The 13743-nt window shown below is 50.4% G+C and overlaps 1 protein-coding gene across 4 annotated transcripts in view; it reads right to left on the bottom strand.

Annotated features, from left to right (window-relative positions):
• LOC137616293 (ATP-dependent RNA helicase DDX54) overlaps positions 1 to 13743 on the bottom strand; it is a 121973-nt gene that overhangs the window by 107175 nt on the left and 1055 nt on the right. For 2 of the 4 annotated variants that reach the window (XM_068345936.1, XM_068345934.1), the window contains exons 2-3: positions 1295 to 1451; positions 719 to 796 (exon numbers count right to left, since the gene is read on the bottom strand). In XM_068345936.1, coding sequence (XP_068202037.1) covers positions 719 to 796; positions 1295 to 1423 — 207 coding nt within the window. In that variant the 5' untranslated portion in view covers positions 1424 to 1451. The remainder of the gene's footprint in view (positions 1 to 718; positions 797 to 1294; positions 1452 to 13743) is intronic. The other 2 variants (XM_068345935.1, XM_068345937.1) reach the window with 1 other exon arrangement.

The raw sequence follows: 13743 nt of genomic DNA, 5'->3' as shown, positions 1-13743 counted from the left end.
GCCTTAGCTACAAATTCCCTCTAAAAAGTTATGGAGGGCCTACCTGAAACACTGAATGAAGAACAAGCTTTCCTATGGTCAAACTCATCATCAACAGCATGCACGGTCAAAGTCGAGGAGTTTCCATCCTTTGAAGGGAAGCAACGAACACCAGAGGTTGTCCACGCAACAGCAAAACCTGACATCTGCAGCATACTCGCTCGGGGACCAATCCAGGGGCGTATGCACAGGCACAACAGCATCCCCTAAGGAGACAGATGTGGTGAAAGACTTCCCTGGAATCTTCTTTGGCATTGCCCAGTCTGAACCCGACAAGCGCTTCACACGTTTCTTTCCCTTCAGGGAGTATGCCTGCCACTGCACCAGAGGCCAAAACGTACATGAAATTTCTCAGTGGGGCTCATTGCCCTGCTCCCTGACCAGTTGGTTAACTACTCTTTATCCAACTTTAATAGCTAATTCCAGCTCACGCTAAAACAATATCCCTAATTGAAGAACAAGAGTTTGTATGTCGTGTAGGAACAAATAAGTAACATTCTTAACCTGGATGTCCTTAATTTGCTCTTCTGTTAAAGCACAAATAAAACTTTGAATGACTGAATAAAGAGATTTTGAAATTTCAAGGTAATTTCAATTATTTGAATAAGTAACAAACTCTTCCTTCTCAAGTCAATGTCATGTGACAGATTAAAATAAAAAGCTCCATAATTACACATACCTTACGCTGGATTGGTGTTGGAACTTTGTATCCTTTCTTCATTACACCTTTAAACACTGGTTGACTTAACCCCATCATCTGTAAAATAATGTAAAAGCTGTGACCAAATATAAAATAAAAAAAAATTACAAAACAGGAACAGAAAAATAAAAATACTCTAAATCATTAATCAATGAACTCAGAGGCAAAATATGCCCTTGCACATTTCATTTTTGCATAATTCTATGGTTATACTAAACAATCCGAAGAAGTAAATTTGGCCATCCTTACCAGTGGACATTGCATTAGAGCTTCTCTGGCAGATAATAGGTGACCAAAACTCTAAAGATGTTATCATAACAATAATTTTTCTTTGCTTACAGTAATTATTTATATATATCTATATATATTTATATATATATATATATATATATATATATATATATATATATATATATATATATATATATATATATATATATATATGTTGTCAGCTTCTGCAAATAATGTTACCATTCACTTATTACGCTTCTAAAATTTTTATCAATCATACTCAAAATTCTGAACACCAAATAATAATACTATGTTCAGGCTTACCTGAAAGGCACCCCCTTTCTTATTCTCTCTCTGATTCCTCTGAGTTCTGAATTTTTTGATGTCGACTTCATCTCCATAATTTTCTTCAAGGGGAGTACTTGTCTCTCCCCACCCAATTAGGTCTGACATTTTAGATATATTCCAAGCTCCTTATCACCTGAAAAAGAAAAATCCAATAAAGCATTTTATCACAAAACAGCATAGCATATAATACAACAATAAACACAATTCAGTAGTTTTAAAGTACTAAATGACTCCAGGTATGCATAATGTATCTGGGGCACAGGCAACTTGTTTAAGAATAAAAAAAAATATTTTTGTATTTTTTTTTAACTATACTGACCTAAATTCTTTAATAAACTTTAGAAACGAGATTTCAGCGAAGGTGGAATTGGCATTAAAATTTCAACGAGGTAGTTATAACTACCAGCAGGTGGCTAGAAGCTTACTTTTGCCATTGGCCCTGAGGGTAGTTGAGGTGAGAAGTGTGACTTAAAGGACTCAGATTTGTATATTTATGGAAAATACAAATTGCTTAAAAAATTTGTGATTGGTTCCTACATGAATACTAACCATTGCCCTTTAATAAAAGACTCATACTTAGGGGGAAGGAAGTCCATATGAACCAAAATCCAGCTAGTATAACTTTCCCAGAAAATGTCAAAAGCACCTGATCATGCAAACCTCCTAACAATCTGAGCATGGAGACATCACAAGTGTTAGGTTAGGCTTATACCAAATGTAAATGGTAATCAGTCACAAGAGAACCCTCTTATCTGGTAACAGACCCTACAGTAAAGCAATTTTGTTCTTTTATGAAGCTCATGTGCATCTGACGACCAGTAAATCTCACAGGGCCACAACTACCTACTTCTGTTCGCTAGGCCAGGGTTCTCAAGAATGTTGGAAGAACAGATGTGAACTCTATTGGATGAAGATGAAAAGCGGGGAATGCTGCAAAGCGCAACCACCTTCTTCTCTTCTTTAGCCGCCCCACTCCCTGGAAGCGGCATGTAAAGAAGAAATGCTATCTTAGAGGAGATACATCTTGTCTTGTGAGAGAGCTAGGCTGGCTACAAACCTATTGAGAAACTACCATAGGAACAAGGGTAAAAGTACCCCAGGACTTAGGTATACTCACACAGGTAGTGGGAGGTAATGGATGTTTGGCATTACAAGACTCCATGTTTAGAATCTCAGACACCGAAAAGGAGGCTGAGACCCCAGAAAGCCCCTCGAATGAAACTCCCCTCGAGAGAGCCTCTATGGAGGAATCAAGAAGCAAAGCTTCAAGGGGCTCGTCTGTGACCTCTGCTGGAGGAATGAAGGCAGGAGGAATTTGGAGGACAAGCCCCCTCTAAGTAAGCTAGAAGAGCCGGCGATCTGTGAGAACGCCTTATTCCTGTCTGATGTCAACCCCTTCGACCAGGGGCTGTAGGGGTTAGGATTTGCAGCATTATAGAGGTAGTTATCATCCACTTCCAAGCTCTCACCCATAGGAGCCTGGAGTGAGTCGAGGTCATCAACCAAGGGAAAGTCAATTTCTAACATTCCTGCCACAGGGGAGGACCCTCTAGCTCTTTCTGGCAGGAGAGGTGCTGTGTGTTCCTTGGAGTTCTTGAGCACCGTCTTGATGTCCTTAGACTCTCTGTGAGACAGCTGGTATTCCCCCAGCAAAGAAGGTCTGAATCTGTCTTGCATGAGGTTCCATGTCTTCCAGGGATGGGTCAAAGCTTCAGTGGTACAACCTCTATAGGAAAAGGCCGAAACGTAGGCACAAGGGTTATCTCCCACGGGGATCACAAGCCTCAGCTTGAACGAGAATGGTGTAGGTCAGACAGGAGGTGGAGTTGGTTCCGCCATCCTCTTCCTCTTCTTTGTCATAAGGACCCAGGTCAACTGCAGGTAAGAGAAGTCTTGCTGGACGTTAGCTGTCTCTTTCGCAACTCCGCGGGTCTCATGATGGGCAAAGGGGGTCCGAGGCCCTGAAAGAAACTGGTTCCTTCTAAGGTCAGTTGGAGAAGCAGAAGAGGAGGAAAAGGATACAGACTTTTCCATGGGAATCCTGGGGGTTGAAGCGACTGCTGATTTCTGCCTAGAAGGCTGTGCAGGGCGGACAAACTTCTGTCCCTGCTGAGTTGTATCCACTACAGCTTGCCAGACAGACTTAACCAGGGTTTCAAAACACGATGGTGGTTTCACCACAGTCAAAAGGTCAGGAGTGTCCTTGGGGAGGCCCATAGGTGAAGATCGCTTCCTTGAGGAACGTTCTCTCGGCACCTGGAACTGAGGAGGAGAAGGCTGCTTACCTTGGTCAATCCAAACAGGCATCTGAAGATCCTGTTGCGTGGTCTTCCAGGGGTGGTCTGGAGTGATAGCAACACAAGCAAACCTATTTGGAGGTTCCCTGAACCCTTCAGGGAAGGAAATAGGCCGTCCGCCTCTTGCAAGCGAAGCCTGGCGTGGTGTAGACTGCTCACGAACTGCTACTACCTGCCGAGAAGGCTCATCCCTTATTTCTCGGGGTGTCAAACCTAGATAGCTCGCAGGTGAGCATGAATCGTATGTGAAAAAACGAGATTCACACACAGAAATATCAAGATTGTGCGCAGGACATAGTAAGCCTGCTGTAGAATGGCGATCAGGTCTAGGACACCTCCTAGAAGGAACCAGACAAGCCGGCGAGTGACGATCATGCACTGATGATCAGTGAGTAGGCAAGCAACGCGTAGGGGAGTAACGTGTGGGAGAGCGATGCGTGGAAGAGCGACGCGCCGGAGATCGGCGAACTAGCAATCGGTAAGATGGAGAGTAGTGCGCTGGCGAGCGTTGTCTACCAGGATACAGCCTAGGAGAGAACCGAGATGGAATGGCGAGCCGGAGAGCGGCGATCATAAGGTGATCAGTAATCACGAGCTGGGGAATAGCGAGCGGCGGTGAAGCATTCAGGAGCAGGTGAACGGTGAGCAGGCGTGTGACGATCACGAGCTGGCGAACGACAATCAGCAGTGTGACAAGCACGAGCAACTAGTGACAATCACGAGCAGTAGAATGGTGAGAAGATTGTCGGTCTCTAGAGCTGGAGCGCTCTTTCCTGACGGAAGAGGAGAGAAAACATTTGAACAAGTGCAATGGACTACGGTCCCTGGAGATCGAAGTGATCACGGGATGGCGAGCGCTCTCGCCGTTGGGGTGACAAGTCAGCGCACTGGTCTCGTCTGTGCGTAGGACTAGCAGGAGCAGGTGAGAGATGGGCCTCGCAGACAACATGAGCGTCAATCACAGCACCTGCTGGCGAAAGGAATTACACTTCAGAGGATGCCGGAGAAGGTCTTTTCTGGGACCGGCACTGCAGAAATTCTACCAAGACGTCCATAGAAGACAGCCGAGCAACACCTAGCGACGGCCAAACCTGCAACACATCAGCAAGAGAAAAACTCTCCCGAGGGCAGGGTCGAAGTTGCCCCTCTAGGGGAAGCAGCAATGTCCCTGGATCCCCGAGGTTGCCCTAGAGTTAGCTGGTCTATGCTCCTACTCGATCGACCCTCGGAAGAAATCGAGCGAGCAGGAGCTTCGGGAAGAGATCGGGGGTCAAGGAAGATATCCAAGGTTTCTTTGCACTCAAGGAAGACCCCGAAGGCAAAGAATCCCTCTTGGATTTCTTGCGCCGATGCCCATATCTCTCCTACTGGGAGACAAACCACTTCCTACACTCCTCGCAGGTGTTACCTTGTTCACAATGGCATCCCCTGCATGTCGGACACAACGAATGAGGGCCGATCTCAACAGAGGGCAAAAAGGTCCCACAAGAGCATCCTCAGGCACTGGACAAGTCCGGATGAGGGCGGCAGAAGCAGACACACTTCTGAAAAGGAAAAAAACCTGAAAGTCAATGGCCAAAAGTCTTTTGAGAAAGCAGAGAGCAGACATGTCAATTCTCCTCAAGGCCAAAAGAAAAAGTGGCTCGGATACACTGGTGTGCGAGTAAGAGGGGTAGCTGACAACCCCCACTACCCACCCGCTAACTAGCAGGTTGGGTAGTTGCCACCTCGCTAATAAGTCTTAATGGCTAGTCTTCCAGCTTTGTCGAAAGATAATCCCTAAAAAATAGCGTAGGTTTGTAGTAGTGTCGGAGCAAACTAAAACAACATCACTTACGCTGACGTCCTTTCGTCACTATAGAACATTCACACCTAAGGACATTTTTGCTGTAGTCGATCATACAAATAGCTCCACAACACTGCAATGTTTTTGTATATGAATTAAATCATGTTTTTGAGCGCATACTCAATCACTACTTACGTACCACCGTTATACAAATAATGATAAAACACACTGTAACCCACATTGCACTGCAAACACCTCGTAGGAAATCGGTCTTTGTCAAATTAACGACAAAAGACCCAGACATTTCCTTTGCCATAGCTGCAATAAGACAAAATGCCGGTGTTCTTTTATAACTCAAAGTATTCAGTTAAACGTGTAGAGTATACTAATGGACACTGGACAGGTAACTTATTAATTTGCTGAAATCATAGTGAAATGACAAATTCGTAGATAATTTGTATTTTTCCTAACTATACAAACCTTAGCTATTTAAAGTGGGTAATAACTTTCGCGTAGCTGAAAGGACGAGCCATAAAATTTTAACGAGGGATTATTACCCCACCGCTAGTTAGCGGGGGGTAAGGAGGGTAGTTAGCTACCCTCCCCCCTCACACACCTGTGTTGTAGCTCCACTTTTGCTTAGAGGTAGGACTTCATGGGGGACAGGGTTGGCGGGCAAGTTTGATTAAATAGCTAAGGTTTGTATAGTTAGGAAAAATACAAATTATCTACAAATTTGTCATTTGTTCCGTAACTGGAATACAAACCACCCTATTTAAAGTGGGTGACTTAACCCTTAGGAAGGGTAGAACAAGTCCCAGCCATACTAGATTTTGGCTTTGCCAGGGGACTCATTATCTGAGTGTGTCAGCACTCAACAATAAAGAGTCCCTGCACCTCGCTCGCACCTTGCTATGCAAGGGCTGCGGCCTACGTAAGTTGTGTGTGAGGGAAAAAAGTGTGACTTGTCCTAGGAAGTTGACCTGAAATTCTTTAGATGGAAACTTAAGGCTAGGATTCTCCCAATACCACCTTGTCAGGGTATGGGGACGCGACAGTATTAACTTAATACTAAGAACACAAGGGAACATGGTTTACCTGCAGAGGTTTGAGGTCAGCTGTGCAGAGAACCCAGGATGCTGCCTTCCCAAGAGAGGGTAGGATGCAAAAAAGAATAAGGGCCAGGCATACCTTTTCATTCATGCAGACTAAAACCGGGTAACAATGCCCTCAACCCTCTGCTACTTGTCCATTAAGGAGCCTGAGGTTTAAACCAGCTGTTGTGCAGCCACCACAGGCTGATAGAGAATGTATCGAGCCTCCTGTGGGTCACGTCTTGCAGGTAGTGGGCTGTGAAGGTCGTTTGACGCTTCCACACCCCTGCTTGCAGAACCTGCGTCACTGAGAAGCTTTTCTTGAAGGCCAGGGAGGTAGCTACTCCCCTGACATCATGAGCTCTAGGGCGACGTGACGGAGGATTGTCAGGATTCAGGGACAGATGGATGGCCTTTCGAATCCATGCTGAGATGGTGTTCTTGGTAACCCTCCTCTTCGATCTCCCAGTGCTGACAAACAAAGCCCGCACTTGGGGACGAACTGTAGCTGTTCTCTTCAGGTATAGCCTCAGACTCCTTACTGGGCACAGTAGGAGATGGTCTGGGTCATCTGTTACGGAACGAAGACTCGAAATCTGGAAGGAGTCGAACCGAGGATCCGGCACTCCCGGATTCTGAGTCTTGGCAATAAACTCAGGGACGAAGCTGAACGTCACCTCCCCCCATCCCCTTGAATGGGCGATGTCATACCAGAGACCATGAAGTTTGCTAACTCGCTTGGCTGACGCCAAAGCTAGTAGGAACACCGTCTTCCAAGTCAGGTGGCGATCTGAAGCCTGGCGTAATGGTTCGTAGGGAGGTTTCTTAAGAGACCTGAGGACTCGAACCACGTTCCATGGAGGAGGTCTCACTTCCGACTGAGGGCAGGTAAGTTCATAACTACGTATGAGTAGGGAAAGTTCTAGCGAAGAAGAAATGTCCACTCCTTTGAGCCTGAAGGCTAGACTTAAGGCTGAGCGATAGCCTTTCACTGCTGAGAATGAAAGGCGCATTTCTTCTTGCAAATACATGAAGAACTCCGCTATTGCTGGAATAGTGGCATCGAGTGGAGAGATACCCCTTCCACGACACCAACCACAGAAAACTCTCCACTTCGCCTGGTAGACTCCTGCAGATAACTTTCACAGGTGTCCAGACATCCTTTCCGCAACTTGTTGCAAAAATCCTCTCTCTGCGAGGAGATGCTGGATAGTCTCCAGGCGTGAAGCCGAAGCAAAGCTACGGATTTGTGAAAGATGTTGGCGTGTGGTTGTTTGAGTAGCTCGTGTCATGGAGGGAGTTCTCTCGGAGGCTTCGTAAGGAGTTGCAGAAGGTCCGGGAACCATTCCGCGTGATGCCACAGCGGAGCTATGAGAGTCATCGAGAGGTTGACCGATAGTCTGGTCTTGTTGAGTACCATCCTCATCAGACAGAACGGGGGAAAGGCGTATACGTCGATGTTGTCCCACCGTTGTTGGAAAGCATCTTGCCAGAGAGCCTTGGGGTCCAGGACTGGGGAACAGTACAGTGGAAGTTTGAAATTCAACGGTGTCGCGAACAGATCCACAATCGGGGAACCCCACAAAGTCAGGACTTTGTTGGCTACTTGACGATCCAAAGACCACTCGGTACTCACTATCTGAGACGCTCTGCTCAGACTGTCGGCGAGCACATTCCTTTTGCCCGGAATGAAGCGAGCCAAAAGTGGAATCGAGTGGACTTCGGTCCATCTCAGTATCTCTACTGCAAGTTGGGATAGCTGTTCTGAAAAGGTACCTCCCTGCTTGTTGATGTAAGCCACTACTGTGGTGTTGTCGCTCATCACCACCACAGAGTGACCTGCCAGGTGCTGTTGGAACTGTTGAAGGGCCAGAAAAACAGCCTTCATTTCTAGCAGATTTATATGGGGGGAGGACGAGAAGATCCACTCCCTTTCGTAGGTTCTCGTCTGCCACCCACCACTGAAGGTCCGTCTGTTCCACGAGACCCATAGGGATCAAGACGTCCGGGGAATCGTGTCCTTGACTCCACCGGGACTTGAGTCGCCATTGCAGAGATCTCATTCTGAGGCGACCGTTGGGAACTAGACGGACCAAGGATGAGAGATGGCCGAGGAGACGTAACCACGATTGGGCTGGGAGTTCGTCTCGTCTGAGGAAAGGACTTGCGACCTTCCTCAGCCTTGCTATCCTGTCGTCTGATGGGAAGGCTCTGTGGAGATTGGTGTCCAATATCATGCCTAGATATACCAGTCTTTGGGAAGGAAGCAGAGAAGACTTCTCGAGATTTACCATAATCCCTAGATCTTGGCAAATTCCCAGAAGTTTGTCTCAGTGTCGAAGAAGGGTTAACTCCGAGTCTGCTAAGATCAGCCAATCGTCCAGATAACGGAGGAGACGGATGCCGATCTTGTGTGCCCACGAAGATATCAGGGTGAACACACTGGTGAAAACCTGAGGTGCTGTGGAGAGACCGAAGTACAGCACTCTGAAGTGGTAGATCTTGTTGTCTAGGCTGAATCTTAAGTACTTCCTTGAAGACGGATGGATTGGGATCTGGAAGTACGCGTCCTTCAGATCCAATGTGCACATGAAGTCTCGCGGTCTCACTGCGAGTCTGACCGTGTCTGCCGTCTCCATGCTGAACGGGGTCTGCTTGACAAACCTGTTCAGAGCTGAGAGGTCGATGACTGGTCTCCAGCCTCCAGACGCCTTCTTTACAAGAAAGAGTCGACTGTAGAAGCCTGGGGACCCGTCGACAACCCCTCGGAGGAGAGCGTCCTTCTTCAACATGGTCTTGACTTCTGCCCAAAGGGCTTGCCCTCTTGCCGATCCCATGGCAAGAGAGCTCAACGACACTGGATTCGCTGTCAGGGGAGGAAGAGATGTTATGAACGGGACGCGATATCCTTGGCTGATCACGGAGATCGTCCAGGAATCGGCCCCGAGTTGCTGCCACCTGTTCGCGCAACTTTGGAGGCATCCCCCCACAGGTGGACATCCTAGCGTTTGTGGCCTCGGCCACTCCCCCTAGGATTCTTGCCTCCCCTGGAGGACTTCTTGCCTCTCCTGTCTTTGACGGGAAAGGGCTGTTTGGACACCGCTGCCTTTGCTGCTATTTGCCGGTTTTGTCGTCTTTGCAGGGCGAGGTTGTTGAGGTGTTGGAGGCTTATAGGGCTTTGATGTTAAAGCCCTCTGGAGGAGGGAGTCCTGGTTGGACTTCCTCCACCTCTCAGCCGCCTGTTCTACATCTTTCGGCTCAAACAGACTACTCCCCCAAAAGGGAGGAATGTCTGAGCTTACTGACCTCGGTGTTGGGGACCTTCGAGTTGAATCTTTCAGACACCGTATCACAGCGTTTCAGGATAGTGTTAACCCACAAGTTCGAGACTTGGTGGGCCAGAAACTCAATGGTACGAGTGCCTGAAAGAAGGAAGGTCTCCAAGGCCTTCCTGGTACTCTCCTTAGACAAGTCTTCGGATCGTATCAGGATGCCAAGAGATCCTAGCCAGATATCCAGCCACGAAGTGGCCTGCATGGCACACTTCGCTACCTTCTCCTGGCAGAGAATCTGCGAGGCCGAGAACAACACTGGCCGGTTGGAGAGTCTCTCGAGAGGGACTCCCCTGGAGAGCTCTTCCACCGAGTGGTGGAGGGGAAGAGCTAAATAGGACTCCTCGATGATTTCAAAGTACCTCCTTTGATGGACACGAGGAGGCGGGAGGAGTTTGTTTCCGGCGCTGGAACGGCTGGAGGAGGCTAGCTCGGAGACCTGGCTCTCGACCTTATCTCTGGCACTCTTGACCCCCGGGGACCAGGGCAAAGCCGCGCTGGTTTTAGGGGGGTTTTGAGTACCAGAGACTCGGTCCAGAACCGTGTCCTTGCCCTTTCGAGGAGGAATCTCCGGATCCGAAAATCCGTTAAGGTTCCTCATCAGAGCCAAAACTTGCCAAAAGGCATGCTCCATCTCCTGCAGCTCTCCTCCTGATGGACTAGCAGCAAGGTCTCCAGTCCCCAAAGGCTCTTCTTGGGGGGGACTCGTGGACGTTCTCCGCGGGCTTAGCTGGTTCTGGTCTGATCCTTGAAGAAGATTTCAGGACCGTCTTGGAGTCCTTCGACTCCCTCCTGGGAGGGATGCAGGATTCCAACAAAGATGGTGGGGGGCTCTTCTCCGCCTCCACCCGAGGAGACTTCTCGGAGCGAGGTGGGGTTTCTCCCATTGGTGTGATGGGAGAACGCCTCACCTCACGAGAATCCCGAGGACGGAAAACTCTCGTCCACGGGGTATGGAGAGAAAGTCTGGGGAGGGGAGGGAGCCTTCCTCGACAGCTTCCGAAGAACCAGTTTCGCCCTTGGAGAAGTAACCACGTCGTCCACTCCTCTCTTCCTCTTCAGGGGGGCTGAGATAGCCGCTGATTTGAGGCCTAGTTCAGAGAAAGCAGGCTTGAAAGCCTGCGCAACCGCTCTGATCAAGGGCCCAAACCAGGGGAGCCTACTGACAGCAGCGCTGTCAGATACACCCTCTGGAGGGAAGGGGATCGTAAGATCCCTAGGAGTGGAAACTACAACTGGGTCTGCCTGAAAAGAAGAAGCTGTAGAAAAGATCCTGGACCTGTCCGGAAATTTTCCTCCCTCCGTTGGGCGCGCTGTCCTGCTCTTACGGGGGGGGGACGCGATGAAGATGACCTGACGCGTACTGCCGGATCCTGTGTGGGCAGGCGCTGTGGTTCGCGCTGGGCATCGTACTGAGCGTGATAGGCCATTGCCTAGCTCGGGAGGCAATTGCTCGCGCGCGCGGGCGAGCGATGGCGCGCAGGCGAGCGATGGCGCACAGGCGAGCGTTGGCACGCACACGCGAGCGATGGCGCGTACGCGAGCGATGGCGCGTACGCGAGCGATGGCGCGTACGCGAGCGATGGCGCGTACGCGAGCGATGGCGCGTACGCGAGCGGTGGCGCGTAGGCGAGGGGGCGCGTAGGAGAGTTCGCGCGTTGGCAAACGATGGCGCGCAGGAGAAGGAGCTCGTGGGCGCGCAGGCGTCAGAGCGCGTGGGCGCGCAGGAGAAGGAGCTCGTGGGCGCGCAGGCATCAGAGCGCGTGGGCGCGCAGGAGAAGGAGCTCGTGGGCGCGCAGGCGACAGGGCGCTTAGGTGTCAGGGCGCGTAGGTGACGGGGCGTGTGGGCGCGTTGGTGCGCATTCCGGAGACCTCGGATGGAGTGCAGCCACAGGATGATGAAGGACCTGTAAGGGCGAAGCCGTAGGGCGCGTGCGTGCAGGGGGAATATCCCTAGTGCGCGGGCGTGCAGAATGGCGCTCGTCAGGAACCGAAGTTCTGGCAGTGGGCACGTGGGCGCGTAGGCAAGGGATGGCGAGCAGGCGAGGTCTGATGGTGAGTCGGCGATCGCGGAGGAGAGCGCTGGCGAGCAGGAGAGGAAGAAGATTTCTCCTTGGAGCCCTGATCCGAAGATCGAGGGCAAGCAGGCGAGCGATGACGAGCAGGAGATCGCTGACGAGCAGGAGAGCGCTGACGAGCAGGAGAGCGCTGACAAGCAGGAGAGCGCTGGCGAGCAGGAGAGCGCTGGCCTGCAGGAGATCGCTAACGAGCAGGAGATCGCTGACGAGCAGGAGATCGAGGGCGTCCATGGCGTGTATCAGGCTGAGGGCGCGCAGAGATCCGTTGGCGAGCAGGAGATCGTGGGCGCGTAGTCTCCGGAACTGCAGGGCGAACAGGAGATTGTGGGCGTGCAGGAGCTAGTGGGCGTGCAGGAGAGCGCTGACGAGATGGGGCAGCAACCAGTGAGCGCTTGCGCGCAGTAGTGCACGGGCGCCCAGGAGAACGTTGGCGCACAGGGGAAACCTGGCGCTTAAGGGACTTACACACAATGTGTGAAAGCCCCTTTTGCCCCGAAGGGACCGGTGCCCGTTTGAAAACGGGATGTGTGGGCGCCCACACCGCGTCAGCAGCCAGGAAAGGTGAAGGCAGGTCAGCAGGTCTGGCAGGCGTAGGAGATTGCGAACGATCTGCGGAGAGGTCCAGGTCCAATGAAGTAGCAGGAACGGTAGCTGAAGGACGAGGTTCCTCTGCGGGGGACTGCGAGGATGAAGATCCGAAGAGGTGCCTCCTAACACCCTTGTGAGGAGAAGGAAGACCTCGGCGATGAAGAGGAAGGCGAGCCTTACGTCGGATGCGTCCTCTGGGGGCAGCAGGCAAACCATTGGCAGTCCTCCAAAGAGGAGTCTCTGTCAGTGAACTCTCCCGGGGGGAAGAAACACCCGCAGGAGAGACCGTTGGACTTAGATCCTCCCTCGAAGGATGTTCGGAGGGGGGAGCTAAGCCTTCAGCTACAACAGGAGCAGGGGTTTGAACACTCTCATTGGAAGCGTCTGCCACAACAGCCTCGACAATAGACAGAGGGTCAACCTCTGCTACCGCCGGGGACTGTTTGACAGCTGCTCCCAACCTGATCATGTCAAACAGGGCTTCCTTGGAGGGCGAACCCTGAAGCCCCAAGGAAGCCCAAAGCTGCAAAGGATCATTATTAACAGGAGAAATAATTAAATCCTCCCCCGAGGGAGAAAGAGGAGCTGCCTCGCTATGGGAGGCAACTCCCTCTCCCAAAACCCGAGATCGGTCAACAACAGTACGGCCTACGCTACCACTCGACGGCCTCTCACGAGAGGCCGACCGAGTGGGAGCTTCGTAGGAGGTTTGGGCTACGGAAGAAGAGTCCTTAGGATTTTCCTTTTTCAAAGAAACCTTTGAAGGAGAAATATCCCGTCTGGACTTCTTCTTCCAGCGCCGAGAAAACCTCTCTCACTGGGAGGTAGGCCACTCCCTACATTCCATACAAACATTATCACTTTCACACCGCTGACCCCTACAATAAGGGCATAAGGTGTGAGGATCCGTCTCGATGGAAGACATGAAGGTCCCACAAGGGCGGTCAGGTAACCCAGGGCACTTCCGCATTGCAGAGGCCAACTTCACAACACTGAGAAAAAGAAAGAAAAAGCAATGATTAATGGCTGTCAAAGAGGCGAGGGTGAAAGCGGACACGTCCGATCACCACCCGAGCCAAAGTAAAAGAGGAGCTACAACACAGGTGTGTGAGGGGGGAGGGTAGCTAACTACCCTCCCTACCCCCCGCTAACTAGCGGTGGGGTAATAATCCCTCGTTAAAATTTTATGGCTCGTCCTTTCAGTTATGCGAAAGTAATTACCCACTTTAAATAGCGTGGTTTGTATTCCA

This window comes from Palaemon carinicauda, chromosome 22 (genome assembly GCF_036898095.1).
Source record: "Palaemon carinicauda isolate YSFRI2023 chromosome 22, ASM3689809v2, whole genome shotgun sequence".
Lineage (NCBI taxonomy): Eukaryota > Metazoa > Arthropoda > Malacostraca > Decapoda > Palaemonidae > Palaemon > Palaemon carinicauda.
Note: the sequence above shows the minus strand (reverse complement) of the source record. Positions and strands in the feature narration are given on the sequence as shown.